The sequence below is a fragment of the Rhopalosiphum padi genome, chromosome 1 (assembly GCF_020882245.1).
Source record: "Rhopalosiphum padi isolate XX-2018 chromosome 1, ASM2088224v1, whole genome shotgun sequence".
NCBI classification, from domain to species: Eukaryota; Metazoa; Arthropoda; class Insecta; order Hemiptera; family Aphididae; genus Rhopalosiphum; species Rhopalosiphum padi.
Window position 1 is genome coordinate 68654093 of NC_083597.1, and position 25835 is coordinate 68679927.

At 24.2% G+C, this 25835-nt stretch overlaps 1 protein-coding gene across 4 annotated transcripts in view; it reads right to left on the minus strand.

The window, feature by feature from the left end:
- The window catches only part of LOC132931772 (uncharacterized), a 130789-nt gene that overhangs the window by 34682 nt on the left and 70272 nt on the right, over positions 1-25835 (minus strand). For all 4 annotated transcript variants that reach the window (XR_009662777.1, XM_060997759.1, XM_060997760.1 and 1 more), the window contains 28 exons: positions 25387-25443; positions 24898-24942; positions 24446-24502; positions 23818-23862; positions 23687-23746; positions 22920-22979; positions 22610-22654; positions 22332-22403; positions 22104-22151; positions 21181-21237; positions 19439-19483; positions 18495-18566; positions 16068-16208; positions 13836-13880; positions 13082-13135; positions 11913-11957; positions 11654-11710; positions 9749-9793; positions 9553-9603; positions 8529-8573; positions 7899-7943; positions 6668-6727; positions 6300-6347; positions 4812-4871; positions 4559-4603; positions 3254-3304; positions 2984-3061; positions 2467-2520 (listed from right to left, as the gene is read on the minus strand). Coding sequence is in view for 3 of the 4 variants with exons in the window: in XM_060997759.1 (XP_060853742.1) it covers positions 2467-2520; positions 2984-3061; positions 3254-3304; positions 4559-4603; positions 4812-4871; positions 6300-6347; positions 6668-6727; positions 7899-7943; positions 8529-8573; positions 9553-9603; positions 9749-9793; positions 11654-11710; positions 11913-11957; positions 13082-13135; positions 13836-13880; positions 16068-16208; positions 18495-18566; positions 19439-19483; positions 21181-21237; positions 22104-22151; positions 22332-22403; positions 22610-22654; positions 22920-22979; positions 23687-23746; positions 23818-23862; positions 24446-24502; positions 24898-24942; positions 25387-25443 (1587 nt within the window). In the remaining variant the exon portion in view is untranslated. The remainder of the gene's footprint in view (positions 1-2466; positions 2521-2983; positions 3062-3253; positions 3305-4558; positions 4604-4811; positions 4872-6299; positions 6348-6667; positions 6728-7898; positions 7944-8528; positions 8574-9552; positions 9604-9748; positions 9794-11653; positions 11711-11912; positions 11958-13081; positions 13136-13835; positions 13881-16067; positions 16209-18494; positions 18567-19438; positions 19484-21180; positions 21238-22103; positions 22152-22331; positions 22404-22609; positions 22655-22919; positions 22980-23686; positions 23747-23817; positions 23863-24445; positions 24503-24897; positions 24943-25386; positions 25444-25835) is intronic.

Genomic DNA, 25835 nt, shown 5'->3' on the forward strand with positions numbered 1-25835 from the left:
TGAAAGGGACAGAAACTATTTCCAGTATTGATGTGATTACGGAAGCGAAAACCGCGTCGTGTGTAACGACGACTAATGATCACGATAAGACATTTTACGATCGATTTTCGTCGTTAACAAAATTAATACGTGTTGTGGCATATTGTAAACGTTTTATTCGAAACACACTATCAAAATACGTTGATAAATATTACGGACCAATACAAGCCAACGAATACGATGTAGCTACAATTTTTATAATAAAACAAATTCAGTCAATATATTTTGACCGTGAACTATCTGACTTAAAAAATTCACGTTTAATACATTGTAAAAGTTCATTACGTCATCTCAAGCCTTTTATAGACGAAAATGACATAATCCGAGTGGGTGGCCGGCTGACGCATGCGTCAACGCTAGACGTATTCCAACGACACCCAATTGTGCTGCCGTCAAAATGCAACTTTACTAAGTTAATATTTTTACACGAACACGAAATACTGTTACACGGCGGTCCACAGGCTATGTTGGCGTCGGTTCGTTTAAAATACTGGCCTTTAAACGGACGAAATATCGCGCGCATGATCGCTCATCATTGCGTAAAATGCTTTAAATATCGGCCTATAGTCGTGCAACCTATTATGGGTGATTTACCAAAGGAGCGAGTCGAACCATCCAGAGCCTTTTCAAGGGTCGGCGTAGATTTTGCGGGACCGTTTCACGTAAAGGTAAGTCTACGTCGGAATGCACCTAAGAACAAGGCATATGCTTGCATTTGGGTATGTTTAGCTACTAAGGCGGTGCACGTAGAATTAGTTGGCGATCTAACTACACAATCATTTTTAAACGCATTACAAAGATTCTGCGATCGTCGTGGATTGTGTACCGACATTTATTCGGATAATGCAACCAATTTCGTGGGCGCTAATAACCGATTACAGGAAGTTAAGAAATTATTTTTATCCAAGGAGCATCAAAATAAGGTCAACAACGAAATAGCAAAGCATGGCATACAATGGCATTTTATCCCACCCCGTTCCCCACATTTTGGTGGTTTGTGGGAGGCGGCAGTAAAATCATTGAAGACACATTTATATAAAACGCTGGGTAACGCATCACTCACCTTTGAGGAACTAAATACGGTTTTAGTACGAATTGAGGCGATATTAAATTCCCGTCCTTTAACACCCCTTTCCACCGATCCATCCGACATGTCTGCTTTAACACCCGGGCATTTCCTCATTGGCGATTCTCTTCGTGCGCTGCCTGACAAGTATGAAACAACCACAGCTCTAAGTAATTTGTCGAGATGGAGAAGAGTCGCCCAACTTTCCCAGCATCTTTGGTCCCGATGGAGCCGAGATTATCTTGGTCAGTTACAACGACTCAATAAATGGTCCAAGTCGCAGGGTCCTGGTATTCAGTTAGGAACAGTGGTCCTCATCCGAGATGACAACCTCCCACCGCTTCAATGGTCAATAGGTCGAGTCATTGCAATCCATGTGGGCACAGATGATCACGTGCGTGTAGCGACTGTTAAAACAAATCGCGGGGACTTCAAACGCGCTGTGCGTAATTTATGTCCATTACCTTTCGATGGCAATATATTGTAATCTATATTGCTGCACATGTATATTATTATCATTTTCATTATGTGAGCAATTACTATTTATTATCGAAATTTATTTGTATTTATTATTGCTATTATTTGTATGTATTATTGCAATCTGTTTGCAATTATTGTAAATTATTATTGTCATCATGATTTATTATTTATATTTATGTATATTTTATTGAAACATAGTATTTCAAGGTGGCCGGTATGTTCGATATGCTCGGCGACTATCTTGGGTGCCTACAATAATGTACCCAAGATAAGCATTAGTCAGTATTAATACGGACGGCGTAGTGGACATATCGGGCTCTCTGCTCAACGGCAGTATAATACGCCATAGTTAATATTAATTAAAGCTGTTAAAGTGAACCAGTATCAATAAAGCAAAAGTCGTTCAATGATTCAAAATTAGTGTTTTCATTGCTCGCAACAAATTTACTAACAATTCAGAAATTCTAGATTTCTATGTTCTATAATATAGGATCTAAATAAATCTGTGATTTATATCAAAATAATATTCTACTGTGTTTTACAACTAAAATCAAATGGTTACAGTTGTAAATGCTTATAATCATTGCAAAAAAGTTCATTGCAACGTCAATCATTTTTATTTTAAGTATTCTTTTTTAACCTAATATTAATAGTAAATAATAGTTAAATTTATAATTTATAGAAATATTAATTTCAATATCAATATTGAAGTATAGTTTTATAGAAGTTTATAAAAAATGTAATAATTTTTAGAAATTGTATAGTTATATAGTAAGTTGAGTACCTAAGTAGTATTAACAGATATAAAATTAGTTTATTTGTACAAATATATTATAATAATATAATACATATTAAAAACTTAACTATAATCATTAACTTACATAAATTCTCAATTTTTTCTTCTAGTTTTTCATAAGGTTTAGAACTTTCAATAACTGTTCAAAATATTCAAAACATACATAAATCACATTTACATAAAACAAGGGTTTTTTTTTATTGCTCGTAGCTCTAATGTGATTGTACCCAGTTAGCAATACCAAGATAGATAGATACGCTGGTAATAGTATTTATGACGTTTATCAATTGATACAAAAAAATACATAAGTAGGTACGTCTACACTGTTACTAGAACTAGTCAATAATTAACAAGTACTGGTAACTCATCTGGTTTCCTATGCAGGCACAACTTAATAGTAATGAAAAAATATATCTAATCTAATATATTATAATTTAATAATGATATTTGATTATCTATTCTATTTGATTATGTTTGAATATTTTTTCAAAGGTTCTAATATAGTTCAAATTATATACATAAGTAAAAGATTAATTATCCCAACACTATATTATGTATAATAATATATTATATTAATATTGTAAGTGAAGAGTAAACTTTACTTTCTGAAATTATATTATTGTCCATGTTTGATTTGTATTTGTTTTTTGTATAATCGGGGGGTTTGAGTACCTTGTACACTAAAACAGAAATTATTAAAATTTTTGTTGTATTACTTAAATTTTGTTCAACATGAAAACAATTAAATTATGATTTGAAATTTGAATTATGTTTAATATTATTTCATTAAACACAAATGAGCTTATAAAATAAATAAAACTATATTATATTTATTTTATGTTGCATATTTAATAATAGATATATTCCCGTACCCATGTTTCTAATCCTATATGCATATCTATTTTCAAGCAGATCAGGATAAACTGAAAAAAAAAAACACGAATAATTTGAACAAGAAAAAATATACGAAAAAAGATATAATTATTATGATTACAGTTCGTTCTCAAGTGATGTATTTTCAACGAACAGAATTTTATTTTTATTAAAATAGATATAATAAGTTATTTTTAATTTCTTAATTATTAATATTATATCCTAAGTTTTAATTTTATTAAATAGAGTTACCATATGTATAATATGTTATATTTTGATACATAAGCAATATTTCCTAAATTTTTTTATTGCTTTGTTTTTGAATTCAGTTGTATTGAAAACAAAATAAAACACTAACATACATTATGTTAATATTATAGTTTTGATAATTAATTAATTGACAGTAAATTTTAAATAATTAAAAATTATAAAATAAATAACTTCAATAATAATTATTAATAAGTAATAATATTTATACAATAGTTTCACACAATAATATGAACTGAATGTAACAATAAACTATTATATAAACGTATAGTTAATACTTTTACTATGAAACAGAAAATATATTTTAAGGAAAAAGAAATTTGCAGTATGTATTTTTATTTTATCTTATATGTATATTATATTTCATAATGTTTGATGTAGTAAGTTATATTATAGTTACACAGTGATTTACTAAGCATGTTTCACCCCCTTCGATCCAGTATTATATTATTTTATGTAACGAGTAAGTTATGGCTATACAAATATCTTTTATCAAATGAAAACCACCATTTTTTACCGTAAGTTGTGTTTAGGAGATGATTTTATTTTATATATCAATTTGCATATTATATCGAAGTTATATTTATTATGTTAGTTTATGGATTATACAATATTTTATGGTTACCGGTTACCGTGATGATTTTTAAAAATTTAGTTATTAATACTAATCTTTTATCGTTTTGTAATTTGTAAAATTGTTCTAGTATAATAATACAAGACTGAATATTACATCTTTTTAAAAATTTGTTGTAAAACTATTTTAATAACTTTAATTCTTTATACACACGGATCGCACTCATTTAAATCCTTGTGTACATCAAAGTTTTGAAAAAATTATCTCTAAATACTTCTTAAATGGTATAAAAAATGTAAGTAATTAAAAATTAATCTCTAAGTTTGTGTAAATCTAAAAATCAGAATTTGAATAAATGCGTTATAAAAGGATAATGAAACAGTAGAGGGGTGAGTTTAGGTGTTTAGTAAATCACTCAGTATAATAGGAGTTCAAATAAAAAATTAGATGTGATATATCTTACTTCGTTTTAAAAAATTAAATACATCGTATGGAATGGGGTCTATGTCTAAAAACAAAAATATTATATTTTATTTAATATTAATTATTACGAATAATTCAATTAATTTGTACAAATGTACTAAATCGGATTTCGATATAAAAATACACATTATAATATGTGACTGAGTCGGTATTATGGTTACACTGGTGTGGTTATGCCTAGATTATCAAGATTCGACTGTATTTATTATACTTTAGAGTCTAAATAAATTTACATAAAGAATCCATTTTTGCCTTATGTTGTGTATAGTCCTCGTCTGCTAGTGGGAAGTTGGCTGAAAAATATAATAACTATAATTGTATTATTTTTGTAGTAACCAATTAGATTTAAGTAATAATTCTGTAAATAATAACTATAAAAATCCGTAATCCGAATTTTATATATAAAGTTGACGTAGACAACTACTAATTGAAACTTTGTTAATTCAGTTAGGTATATTTTATACAGTTTTATATAAATTATAGTAAACTACTAAATAATTAATTTATTTGTAGCTAATAATTTATATTTATTTAATCATACAATATATAAATGTAGTAGTTGCAGTTTAATCCATCTAATAGATAATACGGATCACCATATATTACGATAGAATTTTTTTTAAACATCAATCAATAATGATACTTCTTAATACTGATCAAGCTTAAATTTACTTATCCTGAATAAAAACCTTTCTGTCCGGTTTTGTTGATAATAAACGATGGCTGATTTACTATTAAATAATCAGTATAAGCTAAACCAATTTTTAATATCGTAATAAATATTGTATCATGTAAATTTTTTAATTATAAATAAATAATAACTAATTAAGCATATAAAAGGTATAATGAATCAAAAATAATATTTAACAGATGTACAATATCTAATTGATATGAGATTAAATTAATATAAATGAAGGGCTTTCTGCAAAAACCAGACATGTCTTTTTTTTCAAAAATGCCGTTTTCTAGCATAGAAATATGTTCTAGAAGTAGGCGAAACAGATTATAAAATATAGCAAGATAGATTTATTAGATTAGCTCGTTATATTTTATATATAATTATAGTTTTAAAGTTAAATAATGTACTTTTTTTGTTAAAGAATCAGATAAGCCCGAACTTAATTGATTTTTACTGTAACTAATTGTCATACGTAAAAATATTAGTTGTATGTATATATTTTGCAACTTGATTAATGTCAAATGTAGATTTGTTAAAATAATACATTTTTTCACGATAAAAAAATTATGTGGAAAAATCCAGGTATAACTTATAGTTCCGTGCCGGGTCAAGTTCATTATTTTTATAATATGTTTAAATATATACAGAATTTAGATGAATAAAATAGTGTTTATAAATTATTAGGTACTAATGTTCAATAGGTATCTTTTGCAAAATTTAAAATTGTAATTAAGAATAATTTAAAAAAAAATAATTTCAAACCATAAAAGTGTTTTTTGATCAACTAGAAAAGTTTCAAAAAGCGGATTTGTCTAATAATTGCGGAAAGTTTTTTCAATTTTAAAAACATGATTATAGGATAATATTATGAAATATTTTAATTAGATTTGTGCTTAGTCAATAAGTTGAGACGTCTGGTTAAACAGGATAATCCTCATTTAACTATTGATGATATTATAAAATATATTATTCAAAATACTATAAATACTAATTAAAATGGTTAATCAAATTAAATAAAATAGTATAGGGATAAAGAACGTACCTAGTCTAGCTCCATAAAAATCATCCTGTGTAAGCATTCCACTGATATCTAAAAATATTATATACTATGTAATGTGTATTAAGTATAATTAGAATATTCGTTTAAAGAAAAATTATTTGGTGCATAAATATGACTATTTACTTAAACACAAAATTTAAATCAACAATGATTAGTTCATTTTTGGTTTGTCATCACTTTTTTGGCAAATATAGATTTTTTAAAATTGTAGGTATACAATCTATACAATTTTAAAATAATATTAACCTTCTACATAGCAGATTAATCGTAAAATATTTTATACTTTTTTCAATGATGGATTGTATGAGTTTTTAGTTCGCTTTAATAACATTATAATTATTATATCGTACCTTCTGTTTTCATTCTATTTTGATAAGTTTCATAACACCAGTCAAATTGTTTTGGTAACTCTAATAAAAAATATTTTTCCATTATTAATTCTAAACATATTATTGTGTTTGTTATTATTGTTATTTATTATTTATATTTCAACTTAATGTAGACATAAGAGCAATAAAATAAAAACTGAGGAACTCGCTCTGCTGTACAATTGGATTCGAGTATATATCGATATAATTACTCTATATAATTATTATATAATTAGTTTTTTTTTTATATATACATGAAATTAATAATTTGTACTTAATAGTACATTAAGAAAATATGATACAGGAAAAAATGTATATAAGGTATCAAAACATATCAAATATTAATAAAGACAGTTTACAATAAATTATATATAATACTTGTTACGTTTGAGGAAAGCAGCCACCCGTTAGTGACACTTTCATTTGGTAATATATATATATATATATATATAAAGATATAAATATATGTGTGGGTTATTTGTAAATTTTTTTTTAGTGATTGAGCAGATCACGACATCATTTACGTTTTAATCTTGAAGGGTTACCGGGAATTGTTGGAGTAGAGAGATTTCTAGCTAGCGGACTGGGATGAGATAGTAATAAGCAATGGTGGAAACGTTTGTAATAAATTTTAGCTTCATCATACACTAGTGGCATTTCTAGATCAGAATGGATAGTATGGTTAGATACGTAGGGAGGGGAATTTAATAGTTTACGTAATGCTATATTTTAAAAATAATTAAAGTTAGAAATTAAATATGGTAATAATATTTGTTATAATACCTACATTGATAATTTAATACGTGAAGATTAAAATAAACTGTGAATTGTCCCTGGTTACTTTTTCGTGTGAATTATTAAGTATTTATTATTTCATTGTATTTAATTTTTTGTAACATTAATTTGTATTAACAAAAGGCAATGTCTATAGCCAAGTCTATCGCTGCAATGGTTCTGAAATTTAGTACATAGAGAATCCTAGACACATAAAAGTGCAGCTTGAAGCCAAATTTTAAATTTTAATTTTAAAGAGGAGTTTACACAAGGATCTGTTAAACATATTTAGGTTATGGCTGTTTCCGTTCAATGTTAAATGTTAATAACTTATTTTTCCATTAGTACTTCAGATTATTATTACCGTATTTAAGTTCTAAATTTGTTAAAATTATTAATACAAGTAATTTTTGTAAAACCTTTATTGAGCAAAACTTACTGCGTTTGTACTCTACAAATTCATCATTAGATAGCTTCAGTACATCTAAATAAAATTAATATTATTTAATTACTGTATGGGAAAATTGTGTGAATAAGTTTTTTATTATTATTAAGTATTTTATTCACACTCGGGGAAATGCTTAAATTAAAATATCATTAAAATTGACTCCTAAAATAATATATAAAAAGTTGTAAAATGAAGTGAGGTAATTTAATAGTTTATTTTAAATCATACACAGTAAACTATTATATTTTATAATAACCAACTAAAGTATTAGATCTAGAAACATCTGTTCAGCTAATAATACATTTAATTAATCCATTTTTAATTAGCTTATAGATATTTTGGATTTTTATAAACGAATTAATAAAATAATAATATTCATCGTATTGATTAGAATAAAATAATTTAAACAATGTTACTACAAAAAAACCACAGATAACAGCACACTTAATAATATTGTCAAATACCTGGTTATTAATTTGTTTTAATTAAATAAATAAATATTTATATAATATATAATAATAATATGTAAATATATTTTAATTGTTTTATAATAATAATAATAATAATAATATTTCAATAAAAATAAGTATAAAGTATTCCTTATAATTTATTCACGCTTACCTATAATTTGTTCACGGTCATTATTCTTATCCGCATATTTTAGTTCTTCGACGTTGAAGTAAATACAATTAATAAAAATTAAAGATAAATATATTTACATTCATTAAACAATAAATAATTTAAAAAATGTGTAAATCTATTAAAAGGCAGTCGGTAAGATTTGTTCTGAGTTTTAATTCTTGCCTCAGACGTTCATACAAATGCTAACATACGTCTCTAATTTCAAATCATAATGTGATGTAATTTAAATTTTTTAAATTTTTTGTGAGTTTGTTTGTAGGCTGTAATCTCCGGAACTACTGAAACGATCTTGAAAATCCACTAAAATTTTCACTAGTAGAAAGCTACATTATTCTTATAAATTTGAAAATGAAAATTTTTGTCACGCATGTTCTTTGAAACTACTCATCTGATTATTTTGATTTTTTTTTAATAAAAAAGTACACTGTGGAGCAGGTTTTAAACCTATTTTTGTTCTATAAGCTATGGAAAATCGAATTATTAATTTTTTAAATATTTGGCAAATACACACATAAAGATATTTTTTTTATCCGTGTTACTAATTATTATTAGTTATTATTATAAATTGGTATTTCAGTGAATAGTTGATGTAGTATAACACTACCAAACTTTTTCTTTGTTTTTGGTTCACATTATATTTAATCTTTATGAATTATTAGTTTTTGGACCAAAATTAAAATGAAATCAAATTTGGGTCGTTTTACAAAAAAAAAAAAAAAAATGCTGGTGTTAGATTGTCAACAAAAAGCAACGCTGGACGTCCCGTCCTGGGGTAGCTATGTAAAGTTGAAATGTCGGAAATATCGTCTATACATCAAATTAGAAAATCAAAAATATTATTTATCCACAAGCGTAACATTAGGAAACCAAATTTAACATAAATATATTTTGTACGGGTAACGAAAATATACAGAGATAACTAGTACATATATATATATATGTATACATATACATTAAACATTTATCAGATATTTTCTTACATAAAATATATTAAGTAACATACCTATGTCTAAGATGTAATCGTCGTACGAAATGTGATGTATCCGTGGATAAACTAAAACAAGTAAATTACAACATAATATTATTTCAAAAACTCAACACATTTTCCCATTATTGCATTATTTGTTGAAAAAAACCTTAAACTATTTTTAATTAACATTAATGTAACAAATGTTTGTAAAATAAGCAATAATACTCACATATTTTCAATTTCTTGAAATCGCCTTTATTAATTGTTGCCAAACCTAAAGTACAATAATAGGTATGATAATACATATTTTAGAACTATTTAAATTTCATAGTGTTATTAATGGAAGAAATATAGATTATGTTAGGTAATAGGTATGACCAATTTTTTCCTCAGTATAAAATCGTCACTAATCAGCTATCTTAATGGTAAACAGTTTTTGTTTTGACAAGTATGAACTTTTGTAATTTTAGTTGACAAAAATAGCTATCCAATTGTAATTTATAAATTAAAATATATATTTTCTTAGTTCTATAATTTGATGTAAAATATGTAATAGTTGTATATAATGAATTAATGAATAATGTGATACACTTTACATTTGTTTAACTTAACCGATTTAAGCTAATGACCAAGTGTGGGCTATTGTATTAATCTGAATTAAACTCGGGTTGATAAAGGTAATGATCGTACTGTACATAAAGTAAAGTTAAGTAAAACAAAACAGTCAAAAAAATGTTTAAAAAAACTAATTTAGAAGTTTTGAAAACACTAATTTTTTTTATAAATTTAATTAAAAATAATATTTTAAACTTGTTAAATTGATATTATTGTATAACTGAATTATTTTTTTGTAGAAACTATAATAGACTGAATTTAAAAAGTATTATCATTGATTATAAAAGTACTACTAATATTTATAATCAAAGATATTATTTACAAATGTGCCGTTTATAACGGACATGTTCTAAAAATAATTGATGTTTAAAATCGTTCTCAATCGTTTGATTATAAGGTACAAAATATTGTATCTTTGATCTGCCGGCAATCGTTCTCAATCGTGTTACCAAAAAGGTAAAACGTTCTCAATCGTACAACACCGGTCCAAAACATAATCAACTACTTCACTTTTAAAAATACGCTAATACAAATCACCGGCCTAAATGGGTTCACATGCAAGTCCATGTCTTCTTTTCTGATTGTTCGTCCTCATGGACGCCAAATGTTTAGCGTAATCAAGCAACATCTAATAGCCATCAGTGCCTGTTTTCATATTTTCATAACTCTAACATATCGACCTTATAAGGTCATAATCAGAAATCTGTACCACAAAACACTTATTGCTGATATATCTGATGCACTTTCGGAGTTGGGCCACTCCACCAGACGTGTCACGAATGTCATAAAAAATGGCCACACGTGTCCACTTCCTCGTGGTTACATCCCAATACCAACAATAAAGAAATTCTAAATTTTTTATCAATTTTGCAAACTAAAATTAATTTGAGTTAAAATATAATCATATAACTGTACAAGGAATCGTGAAATATACTTAAAAAATGTATTTAAAATGTAGGAAAAATAAATTTAGCTGACCACTATATTTATAGATCATTAAAAAATATTAGAGAAGAAATTTTCAATTCTCTTGCAGAATTAAATCAATCATTAAATTGTAACATAAATCGAATACGAACAATTTAATATATACACGAACATCAATAAAACTATCCAATTTATCCAAAAACGCTGAATAATACGACTTATACGAGTATTAAAAATCACAAATTCAAACAAATGTTGTAGAAGACTTTCATAATAATTGCAATTCTGCATACAAAATTATAATATATTCAACTGTAACGTCAACTATGAAACGTTGTCTATCTCTGATACGGTGTATTACTGTATCAGTGACAGATTAAAACCGGAGAATAAAATTGGTTTATAAAGTAAAATAAAATAAGGTAGTCATACTTATTTATTATTAGAGTATTTACCATTTAAAGGTATAATAAAATAAAATGTAAATATAATATATATATTTTTTAAATATCATCTTTGTGTAGTTCGAACCTAATCTTTTTTTGTTAGAAAATTGAACTACATCCTGATAAATATTTCAATAGTTTCTTACCCATTGATTTAATGTTTTCATTAAATTTCAAAAAAGAGTCTTGTAGTTTCGGTAAACCTAAAAAATATTGTAATATTGTTAGTTAACAAACTGTAGGAATGTGTCTAACATACGTGATTTCAATAAAATAACGAAATAGAATCAAAGAAATATCAAAATAGATCTAAAATATTCTTTAAGTGGTCTGAAAGTTTTTTCTTCATGATATTATATTATTAACCCACATTCTAACAATTTATAAAATTTGAATAACACATACATTCCTTAAATGCAATTAATTCATCTCGACTCATTGGATCTCCATCTAAAAAAAATAAGATAATTATTATTATGAATTACCTCAATATTTTTTAAAATATTAAGTTCTTAACTTTTGTTCATATGCACACCAAGTCCCTAAGACATTTATTTAATTTTCGCGTTGATTTTTAGTATGATTTTCAAATTAGTCCGTAGAAGAAACTTTACAACAATTAACCCCCTTTCAATATTTTAAAGATTATTACCAAACTTGTAACTGTAGTTTATTTTAAATATCTATTTACTATGTATGAATTTATTAATAAATATTGTATTTATGTATGTAACATAAAAGTATTAGGGTTCTTATTTTTTAATTTTAATTTTACCATTTACTTTATTGGTAGTGAAAAAACAAATGCTCGCTGTTGTCTCGAAAATAAAAATAAGAACACTATAAATGTCGAACTTTATTATTTTCAAATTATTGTATAATATTTATAAAAAAAAAAATATAATTTAAATGTAACTTTAAATTTTGATTGTTAAAAAAATAATTTATGTAAAATATTTTGTCAAGTTTTTTAACTATTACACTGTATTTATATATAGTTCTAAAAATATAAATTCATTAAAATTTATTGACAATCTTCAAAGAATTTTTACGACCCAAAAGTTGAGATATGATAGTGTAAAACTCATAATATTTGTGTTACTTCTTTAAAAGGCGTAGAGTGGATGTATATTTTTAAAATTTTAACTACACGTTTTTGATTTGAATATTTTTAAGATATTTTTTTTTAGAAAATGAGGAAATTTATAATTTAAATAATCGGAATTTTTGAATCGTTTAAAATATTTTACGATATATAGAATATAAGAATTTTTTTTTTCTTATCACAGACTCAAAATTAAATAATTTTTAGCGTTTTAAATTTGAAAATCGGCAATCATATGTAACATTGATATAATATGTACATTTTACTTCAAATTCGGAAACAAGTAAATCGAATGCGGTACGCCTAGCATTAGATCTTTGTTATACTTATTTGTTTTTTTCAGTCTTTGTCAATATTTTTTTAGTAAATACTTATCATTTAATATTTTAATTTAATGATAAAAATGAATATTATTTATTTGTACTTGTGAAATAAAATATTATGAAATAAATTATTCTTAATTACTTACACTCCTTTACATTTTTAACATATTCCGTGTAATTAATATAAAAATTTGGAGAAACTGTAATTTATAATAAGATATTATGTAATTATGTTATGTTTTATAATTATATATATTATGCAATGAAATATTAATTTTTTGTATTATGAATTTTTTAATAACATGTTTCACGGATTTATAAACTAGTGGTTCCCAATTAGAACTGAACTACGGACCCCTAGCTAAAACTTAAATTGGACGGAGAACCCATTATTTGTGATTATTTACTTTCCAATTTTGTTTGATTATATCATTAATTGTCGACTTTTTTCGCGATAATCGAGTTTATCTATCTACCTATCTACTGATAATACCTGGAATTTTAAACCATTACGTGTTTAATAATTCCACTAAAATAAAATAAAAATATCACTTCAGTACTACATAACCACGGACCCCTAGCGGTCTGCGGACTACCAATTTGGAACCACTGTGATATAAACTATAACTAGATGGTCACACAGTCAATAACTTAAAAGTTTCAGAATATTTATTATAAGTAAATCGTGTATTTCTAAAACAATATTTTTAATAGATTTATTAAAAAAAAAAAAAAAAACTTCTGAATCCAATATAATAAGTTGTTATTTTATATAAGGTCACAAACATAATTGGTATTGTATTTTCTTAATATTTTAATTTTATAAAAACAATTTAAGTTTTCATTATTATGTACTTTATAAATCAATTTATATAAGTTAAAAATAAAAATAATAATTACGTGATATTAATGTATTGTACGACTCTATTCTGATTTCACTTAAATCTAAAAAAAATAAATACATTTTTTATTGATGTATTTTTATTTATCAATAATACTAAATAAAATATTAAAATATTAATTAAGGACCCAAATTGAAGGTCTTAGAATCCCGAGATGCTAAAATATTACATTTTAAACTCATTTTTCAATTTGATATGAAAGAAAACCCTAATGGCCTAATACAATGAAATTATTCATTAAATATGGAAGTATGTTAAAAAAATATTTATGTGATGAATTAAAGAATAGTTTGAAACTAAAAATATGGAGTACATAGCATATTAAATACCAATTAGTAAATCTTAGCATAACTTAATATTTTTATTCGGATATAGGTATTTTAGTAAGTACATTGGGAGACTGTCGGTACGTGTTTTCAGTAAGTGTTACTAAAAAAATAAATTTTAAATTAATAATTTTAATTTGTTGTACTATAAAAACACCTACACTAAAATAATAAAATCGACCCAATAAATATATTATTTAGTATTCAATTATTCAAAATAAAGATACGAAAATGTTTAGCGTTTTATATGATTGGGTAAGTATAAATTATCAACTTTTAATTTATAACACATAATAGTTGAGTTTATTGATGACAATACCATAAATTTATAGAGTAATTCCTTAAACTTGCTCATTTAAATTTTTCATTTCAATTAGAATTTGAATAAATGCAAATTACTTACTTAAGAGGACGGCACACCCACATGTGTTGTCTCCGTCTTACAAACGTACAACATGGCAAATTTTCGTTCAGTAGAACCAATTTTGTGTGTTTAGCTTAAATATTAGAATTAAATGAGTAATGACCCATAATCAAACTTAAAGGTAAGAACATTATCTGTGTTTTATCATCGCTATTTTCAATACTTTAATTTTTAAGTAAATTATATAAGCATTTTTAAATTTTTAATATTTTACATGGATCGCTTAAAAATTAAAAATCCGACAATAGAACACAGATAATGTTCTTATCTTTAAGTTTGATAATTGGTCATTTTACTCTCATATTTAAGTTAAACAGACAGAATTGGATATACTGAATGATAATTAGCTATGTTGTAGATTGTAAGACGGAGATAATACATACGTGTGTGGCGGAGAAATTGATAAATCACTCTGTATGTGTATTTTTTATTAGGAGACTTAAAAGTTATTATCACAAACTGTTTACAAATTTATTTATTATACGTACAGAGCATTTAAAATGGACTGTATAATCACTCATACCTGAGTAAATGTACTCAAATGCTTTTTAAATTGGGTGTTCGGAAAGTATTTTAAAAATTGTCTTGAACGTATTTTCTTTTAAAAATTTAAAATAATTATTCGCTATATTTCAGATTGATTTTTGATAATCATTACTATTTCATACATAATTTAAATCAAATTATTAAACCTTTATTTGAATATTTATTTTCATTTTTTAGTATAAAACTAAGTTGGTATAATTCAAAGTTTTAAATTAAAATGATAACTTAAAGTGACATAATAATTTAAAATGAGTACCTAATTAGTATTAAGTAATAACTAATATATAATGACGAAATTATTTTTTTACCTATTTGTACAATTAAAAAAGTTCTTAAAAATATTCGAATACATGCTAAGTATTTGTTTTTGTTTTATGTATTTGTTCTTAAATACATTTTTATAAAAGTATCTTAAGTGTGTTTTAAATACTTTCTAAATGATTATAATATCTGTTTATCTGTATTTAAATACAAATTTAAAAGTATTTTTTAGAAGACTTGTACAACTTTTAACTCATCAACTATTTAGGAATATAGTCTTAACCATGACCTTCGATATATGTATTTAAGACTACTTATAAGAATTTACAACAATTTCGCTTCTATTATGATAAACAAATAAATGAAGTTGTTTGTATGATCTAAAGTGAATACCTATGTAAGGATATTCAAAATTGCATTATACGATTCATCGATATAGTATTATGAAAATCATTCAATTTATATTAAAATATAAAATATATATTATATCTATATAATAATGTATAATGTTCAGGGTAAATATTGCTAATATAAAGATGATAAGAAGCTCTTACAAAATATGGTCTATTTTAAATCTACTTAACAACGTTTTAAAACTGTTTTCCCTACTAATAAACTTTTAATAAAAAACAAAAAAAAAAACAATCAATATCATGTAGTAAAAAATTCTAACCGATTGGTGTCAACTGTGTTCTTTGTAACATTTCACTTTTCGATGGATTTTGCTGGGGTGTAGAAATCGACATCCCCATATCTAATACCGATTGAGGAATCTGTGTCCTAACAGCTGATTTCGGAATATTGAAGAAAACAGCTGAAATAATAAATAAATAAATTATTATTTGGAAGTTAAAGATAAATATTTTCAATTTCATTCGTATCTTTTATTTTTTTTTATAACAGAATACAATATTATATTACTTATTTATAAGGCTACAATTCTAACGTGTTTATATAACCAAAATATGTACCTATTTACTCGTATTATATAAATATATATACACATAAATATGCACTGAAAATATCATAATATGTGATTTAATTTATTTTGTAAATTTAAGTAGGCATATAAAAAAAAAAATGATATAATTTATTGATATGATACATAATAGTTTCTTAAAAATGATATCTTAATTGCAGTGGATAACTATAGTATGTTTAATTGATCATTTTTAAATTATCAATTACAAATGGTCACATTTTGATCGTAAAGCTGAGGTTCATTGGTACTGCCGTAGCCAGGGGGAGGGGGTTAAGGTTCATTGGGTTCAGACCCCCCCCCCAAAAAAAAAAATTATTTCTTACAAAGATTTTTTTTGTTTTCATCAGAATTTAAAAATTTGAACAGTTATAAAAAGTAAATATTATAATTTATAATATTGTTATAGATAGTTACTATTTTACTAAAAGTACACTTGCGTGATTCATACTGTACTATATTTACATACTGTACTTTAAGCCTTAAGGCAGTGGATATCGGTACTATAACTAGATAAATTCACTTTACTTTTTTCAAATTTGATTTTTTATGTTAAGTATTTAAATTTTTTTTTTTTTTTAATCAATGCAACAATAAAATATTTCCAGTGTTTCATTTTTTTTTATAGAAAATACGACTATTTTTAATCCTTTTTCGGACACAAAAACCAGGTACGTTAAGAAGTATCCATAAAAATATAGTGATAACTGATACGCGTATTTTTTTTATTGGTTTCAATAATCAAATACATCTAAACATAACTGATTATTAATCCTAAAGTTTTAATTAGAGTTTTGGTATTCTAACTGGTGAAATAATCAGGTATAAATAAATTATATTTATTTGCGTGAAAAAAAAAGAGTTAAGCAAGTAGTATTATATAAGGTAAATATTTAGATAACTTGGGGTTGATGATGTTTTAGGTGAATTTATAGGTAAATGTTATAGTTTATCCTGATATTGTCTTATTATTGGTATCTAATGTTTTAGGTACTTTCAATTAATTAAATTATCATTTCTCATTTAATACTGTTGTTTCTTCTATTGCTTGCAAAAATGGAGGCTAGTAACTATGATCTTCTAAATATCAGGAATCTAAGTGTTGATCATGTTTATCGGTGTTAGCCTGCTTTGCATGGTATCTTCAATTCAAGTTTTTTAAGTCATGTTATGATATTATTATCTAGATTCTAGGTAATTTAAGATGCAGTGATTTACACGTAAAGTACACGCTATTTTTAAATATAACTCTGTCGGTCAGGGTTTTCACTGACGTCGGATCGTCGGAAGACTGTATTCTATAGAACGCGTTCAATGTATATGTCTTAGATTTCCTGAATTCATACTTAATATTTTACATTCACTCTACAATATTATGATCCCATACTACCAAATTTGCAGAAGAGGATCATTATCAATTCATTGATTAAACGTTGACGTATTCTAATTTTATGAGTTAAGTTTTTAAATAATTTGTTATCTAGTGAAATAGAATTTCGTATTTTACTTTCCCTCGTAATTTAAAATCTCTTCAGTGTAATACCACTAATACCCGATACCAAGTGTTCCTCTAAAAATTATTATGATAGTCAAGTTATTTAAAAAATTCGCAATTTTAACATTTGGTTACTATTGGTAATATTTACCATTTAATAATATTGTATTTAATGTTACCGTGTAAATTATATCGTTATAATTGGATATCTATGTGTAGTTGGAATGTATTTCGATCATATCTACCCTTTATTCGATTACGTACGAATAACATTTATGTTTATTGCGTAACTCTAGTGAAAACGATCATTTCTATTATTGGATGTATTTAAATAAACTTTATACATTTGAACATTTAACTTGTTCGAAAAAACTATGTTTCATATGATTTTCAAGATTAATAATAATATTAAAATATTTTTACAGTGCATTTTAACATGTTTGATATTTTAGGATAAATAGTCATCATTATTTCAACAAGAAGTCATTATTCATTGATCTAAGTGATTCAAAATAATATAATAAGTGTATTGTAAGGCGTGCCTGAAATAATTTTATTTTTACATTACACATTATTTAGTTGCTGATCTTTTTAAAACTAATATAAATATTTGATATTAGTATTACAATTATAAGAAGAGGCCATATCTTTAGTTCTTGAAGTATAAACTAAAAATGTTTCTGCTGGATGTGGCATCTCTGTAAAAACAATAAAACATTACATTTTAACTAAGCACTCTAATGTTTGAATGTATACATCAAATTAACAAAAAATTATTGACATTAAAATATATCTAATAGAATTTTTGATTTATTTAAAATTTATCAAAGTTTATACGATGTGTCAATTAATATAAAATTCAAATAACCACGAGGGTGGTGCTCAAGTACATTTTCGGTTAAACATATAAAAATTAAAAAATATTCTTGATTTACCCGTGGTATTTAATCATAAGCCATCAACTACTGGTAACTTTTTTTAAAACTACGAGTATGTGATTATATAATATAAGTGGATAATTACTTGAACTTATTTATTGTCTATGTGTCTTTATAGACTTATAGTACGTAAAATGCATTAACATTTTGTCATAATGCATTTATTGCGTATATAGGTACAAGGTACAGTTAAAGTTCGACAATCATTAATGGTTTTCTTCTACTTTGATAGTAATCTAAAAGTACATACTTATCAATAAAAATGAACAAAATTTATTGTTGAATACTCCAAGGTTAGGTTAGGCTTTTCAATAATTATTAAAAAACGGTTAGTTTAAGAATGTTAAATTTAAGTAATGGATTATTTCTATTAAAAAAATTACAATAATTGATTTGGTGTAGCTAGGTTTTACAACGATTTGTCATACCTATCTTATACTTGAATACATAATGTAGTTATAATGTGTTATATTTATTTTTCTTTAATGTTGATCCATAACTATATTTGTTTTGTTAAGCACTAACATGACGTATCAATTAAGATTAGAAAAAATAAAATGTAGTTAAGATATTTTATTGTATTATATCACATTCATCTATAATTTATATTATAAATAAATTTAATAAATTACCAAGTATATGTCGATTGAATTGTTTTACTGTGATCTCTGGAAATTCTAAATCGATAAATGTTAATATTATTTAGAGTCTAGAGTTTTTATTCTGATGGATAAATAACAATCTTATCATATTATCATACTTTTATTGACATTTTCGAGTTGCTTATATGTTAAAATAGTCCTATTATATATAATATATATAATATATATATATATATATATATATATATATGTCACATTCACTGATTAAATTATTTATGAAAAATTATCCAGTTCATCAAATGGAAACCGTTTTTTTCTACTTAGTGAAATAATTAAGAATTTCATGAAATGGATATTTTTTCACAAAATGGATACTAAAATTTCATATCGTGTAAATTTTATCATCAATTTGATCATCCACTTGGGGATAAAACGTTACCATGTATTAAAATTATAATTTGCATGAAGGATGTTTATAATTTTATTTACCCACAGTATCAGCATAACAAGTTTATGAGGAGAAATAATTAAGATAAAAGATAATGATATTTTGAAGAAATTAATTTACTCTAATTTTAATACAAGATCAGAAAAGGCCACATGTTTTTGAAAATTTTAAATGTATATACATATAACATAACTAATAAGACTACTTAAAATTATTTAACAAATTTGAACTTTAAATATCTATAAAAAGTAGTTTTATGTATTTTTTTTTTAGATTTTACAATTTTAGTATAAACTACCTATTAGGAATTGTTTATTAAATTCCAAACTTAGATATTAAACCAAAAATTTTTATGAATTTTTAACTTCAAAATTTGCAATTTTTGTTATATAGACGAATTTTGTTTAAATTTTAATTTTGTAAATTAAATATTTTTAACATTTCTATAGTACACAGTACCTAGCTATTATATAAAAAATTACATACAAATAATAACAATATTTTTATGTAATAATATTCAATGCAAAAAAGAAAAAGAAAAATAGATCTATACAAAATATAGTAATAGGAAAAAATGTAGTGTTTAGCTACAATTATTTTTAATATAATATCTATATTCCTAAATTTTTAATTGAATTGTCTCTTGTAAGGAGACATTCATTGATTAGTAATCCGATATTGGTATACAAACAGTTAATCTTATACGTAAATTAAATTATAATTTACATATATTTATGTTAAGAGAGAAAAAGATTTATTCACTTCATATAAAATAAACGAAATCTAGTTGGTACCTTTTTTAGAGTGGGTAGTAAAAGGTACATTTTAATTAAGAAAGAACAGGCATTTTAACTTTTTTTGGCACGATTTGGAACAACATTTAGTAGCAATTCGCTCAGTCTATAAGTCTCATACGTTAATTTGTAAATATATACTAGATACATAGCCAAGAATTTTTCAAAAGAATTTTTAGTTACAATTTTTAGGACAATAATATATGATTAAATATATACTATTATAATATAAATACGACGATTTCAGAAAAAATGTATTAAACCTACTTTACCGTATTACCTATTGATATTAAAATAAATTACTATAATAGTATTACAAGTAACTAATAAAATATATATATAGTAATAATGCTGACTATATCTAAAAATTTAAATATATCTCCGCTCACAATAATTTTTCGTATGCAATGGTTTATTATTGAATTAAAAATTAACATATTTGTTATAGTGACCTAATCAATGACGAGTTATAAATTTATAATTGACACCTACCTCTCGGAGAATTTTATTTTTTTTTATGAAGTACTTACCTAATTCTTTTGTTCTATTTCTGTAGATATCAATACTTTCGTGGAATCCAGGCAAGACTGAAAATGTAATAATCAGAAGTAGTGTTTATAATATTAATATTTTTAAGGTTTTTTAGTAATAAATTCAAGATTATACTAAACTACTAAAGGTCTGTGAAATTCAGAGCCGACTTTATCACTTTTAGCGCCCCGTGAAATAATTAATTTAGTGACTATCCCTTTGATCAAATTCTAAAAATTATGACACCTCTCACGCGCCGTTTTGTGTTTGGCACTCTGTGTCGTCATATGCGTTTGTCGTATTTAAAGCCGACCTTGGTAAAATTAGTCGTTTAATTTGAATATTTCTCAATAATTAGTGGGTCATTTAAGTACTGTAAGCAAAAATTAGTAATTTATAAGTCCAGCTGTTTACGATTATTCATAAATGCTTAAATCGCGGCCTTAGTTATGAAGCACTGCTAACTTCTTTTTAGGGATAATTAATTAAGGGATGAACGACTTACAAATTTTTAATTTGTGTTTAGAAATACTTATAAATTTATTTAGAAAACTCAGATTAAAATTTTAAAATTGGGTGGCCAAATTCACGGACCTTTGACTAGCATTATTTATTTTAGATACTAACTAAAGGGTGTATTATATTATTTTAGGTAATTTTAATATGATATTGACTATGCTTGATCTTAGTTCATCAATTTAGTTATTTAAAATTCATAATACATTATTGCTCTTATAATATTATAAAATAATTCTATGCATTATATGGTAATTTCTTGTGTTTCATTTAACAATAAAATATAATTACTTTTCATATTATTATTATTGTAATTATTAATCGCGTATTTTAGTTTTTATTTAGATGAAAAATACAATTTGATAAAATATTAAAAATTAAAAACCAAAAGTATAAAACGACTTACGTTTCTTCATTCGATCATACCAAATTCGAGTAGTAACATTTGGATCACCTAAACAAATTAGATTATAATAACTACTAGGTATCCTCCGAAGAAATATTTATTTATACGATAAAACTATGTTATTTTATTTAATTTTATATAATTGTTAATAGATATTCTCAATAGTGTTATTCAACATTTAGTAATTTTAAAAATTCATTTTTATGAAACATTAAATGAGATACTTACGATTAGTATCAGAATTTCTTGTATATTGTCTCCAGGAAAAATTTTCAAAACTATCATAGTTGAATGGATACGCTGAAAATATATTATAAATTAAAAATTATATTTTAACTTTGAATAGTTATTATAAATTTTCGGTTTTGGTATAAAATATTTCAAATTATCCACTTTTAAAAGTTATCTTTTAGTCGTATGCATCATTTAAAAATTGTACTAATACGTAACCATTCAAATTGAAGCAACATGATAATAGTAAAATTTTAAGTCATAAAATAACTTACTTAGTACGTGATCTATGAATTTGTCCTTTTTCAGTGTTTCTATACCTAAACATTAATGGAGATTTTGAAATCAGCTAACTACAGCATGACTTATTAAAATATATTATTTTAATTCGTTCATATTAACAATATATTTAGTACATGTAAATAATGTTTAATATTTGCAGATATATTTTACTGATTGATCATGATTGACTCTCTTTTATCCTTTAACTTTGCATTTTTTCAATTTATTTTTGAATTTTTAACAAAAAATACTTAAAAATTATATTTTTAAACTCTTTAAATTAATTTTATTCAATTAACTTACCTTCATTATTGGATAGTGTAATAATATTTGATTCTGTATACGAATTTTCCTCTGGTGGGTCTAATAATAATTATAAATTCTAGTTATAAGAGAGGAAACGTTTTTCATACATATTATTTTTACTTATTTAAAATGTTTTAAATAAAGGAAGAATAAAGTTATGATAATTAAAATTCAAAAAATTTCTAAAAATTTCTTAAAATTTATTTTAGGTAGTTATATATTCAAAAAAAAACTGCTTTACATAATAATAATACCTTTTAAGAATAAAGTGGTGTGCCAGTACTGTGCCACTTTGAAATTTAATAGTTTTAAATTCAAGGGAATTACATTTTATATTTTATACATAGGTGTCAAACCAAAAATGGCTTATATGTTGTAATACTGATCAATATGTTACTTATTTGTTAACATATTCAACAATTTTAAATACGATTTTATTTTCAAAAGTATAAAAAAAGCACTTATTCTCTTAATTAGTTCATACATACAAACATACTATATTATGGAATATATATATATAGTGCTCAATTTTAAGAACATTTAAAATGAAAAATTGACAAGGTTTAATATTTTTCGTATTTTAGTATGTTACTAAACGTAATATTGTAGGAAATGATAATAATATGACTAGCCATTGGTTGAAAAAATCTTAAAAATATTTATTTTATTTTAATTTACAGGGGTTAAATAAAAAAAACATTTTTTATAAACATTAAGTTGTAATTTAATTTTTTAAATAAAAGTTATTAATTTCTAGTACTTACAATATATATCTATTATTCTTGTTAAATGATCCGTAAAAGTTTCACCTACAAGAACTCGAACTTCAACACAAAAAGGAACAAAATTATTTAAAATTTCAAATAAATTAAAATTAAAATCTATAGTAACATACGTGATTTTTCTTTTTTAAATTGATCCAGTGATAATGGTTCTCTGGCTAAAAGAGAATTTCTAAATTCAGTTTAATTGAAATTTTTTTTATTTGATAAATAATGCATATTGATTTCCATGTATCTACATTCATTAAACATATTAATAGTTGATACTAAGTGTTTTAGCATAAAATGTACATTATACATTTAAACATTTAACATTACATAGGTATCCATTAAATATGGTTAATAAAAATTAATAATTTAACTCAAAATAAGCCAATATTTAACAATTAGCCTAGTTTCTGATTAAAATATTGAAAAAAAAGTACAGTTGAATTTTTCAAGCATAATATTCAAATACTGGCTGAAAAAAATGTAGAATATGAAAATTTGAAGAAACTCTAACTTATATTATGTTATGTAAAATAAAAAAAATTATATACATCCACGCCTATATTTTTTAGTTGTCTTTTACTATTTAGTATTCATGTTTTTAAATATTAATTGTGTAATGTGTAATATAAAGTGTAAATTAAATAATATGTTTTGTAAAATTATGGATTTCAACGTCAAATCATCAATCATTACACAAATGCAAAATATACAAATACAGGTAAGATAAAATTTATATTATTAATAACTCACAATAACTGGTCAAGCGTTTATAATGTTCGTCGTAAGTTTCATAGGGTATTGAAAACACTAAAACAAATATATTTTGATACAATTTAATTAATTCTATTTTTTTGATATTTATTTTGAATCATCATTATTTTAAGATTTAAATTATGTTTAAAACGAAAACAGATAGATTTGGTTGAGTTTATTGAGTTGTAAATTATATTGTAATATTTACTTTGAAATACTTCAAATAATATTCTGCTTTGAAGTACGGAATAAAAGTGTATGTTGTTATTCAAAAGAATAAATTCTTTAAAAATGATATAGATAAAAAATATAAAAAAAATGATCTTCACAAAAACTGTCGTTTTATAACAATTTAAAATTATGTAAAAGAAATATTTTAAAAATAAGTTCGGTTTCTTTTTGGTACACCTCCGTATTAGCGTTTTAGGTACATTTTAAATTATACTTACGGTTTTTTAAATCATAGAAATCATTTAAATCTAAAGGATTTATAACTGAAAACGTTTATAAAATAATGTTCTATTTTATGATTTAAGAATATTATTTAAATGATAATATAATAATTACGGTTGTCAAAATCATTTAAATAATTACAAACAATGCAAGTTTAAAAATATCATCACAATATTTAACCCAAAATAGTTATTTCTGAATCAATGATACTGATCAACGTTATAAAATACTTATTCATAACTATTTATTTATTTGGTTTTAAAATCTTTATAATCTAAATGCTTTGTTAATTATAACTACTTATTTTATTTTACTAATTTTTTATAAATAATAAATGTACAATTAAGATGTCAATTGAATATTCATATTATTGGAACTAAGAAATTTGTGCGAAGACAAATTATAAAATAGCTATAACTGCATTTTTAGTAATAAGTGTTAATTTTGTAATAAAACAGTTTAATTGAATTTATTTTATAACGTACATAATAATTGCAACCTCTGTTTATAACTGTGATATATTTCAGGTGCTTTTGGAAATCCTACAAAAAAAGATATCAAGTTTGAATTAATACAAATTTTTATTTTATAATATATGTGTTATTTATAAAAAATAAAAAAATTGTACATAAACATACTGTTATAGAATTATAGTGCTTTTGAGTGGATTTGGAAATTAATTTAAAAATGCAAATCTTGTGAAAAAAATGCCGAGGAAATAACGATGGTGGTGGTTATGGCTAACTAAATTAAAAATATATAAATAGCATACAATTTTTTCGTGCATTTGATTGAAGCATGGGTCAACATTTGATTATTTAAAGCAAACTGAATCTCAGATACATTTCGACATTAAACACCAAAAATATTTGTGGTAAGGTAAAGATGATAGTGAAATTAATTGAAAAGTGAGAAAGTGAGGAATCATTTTGTT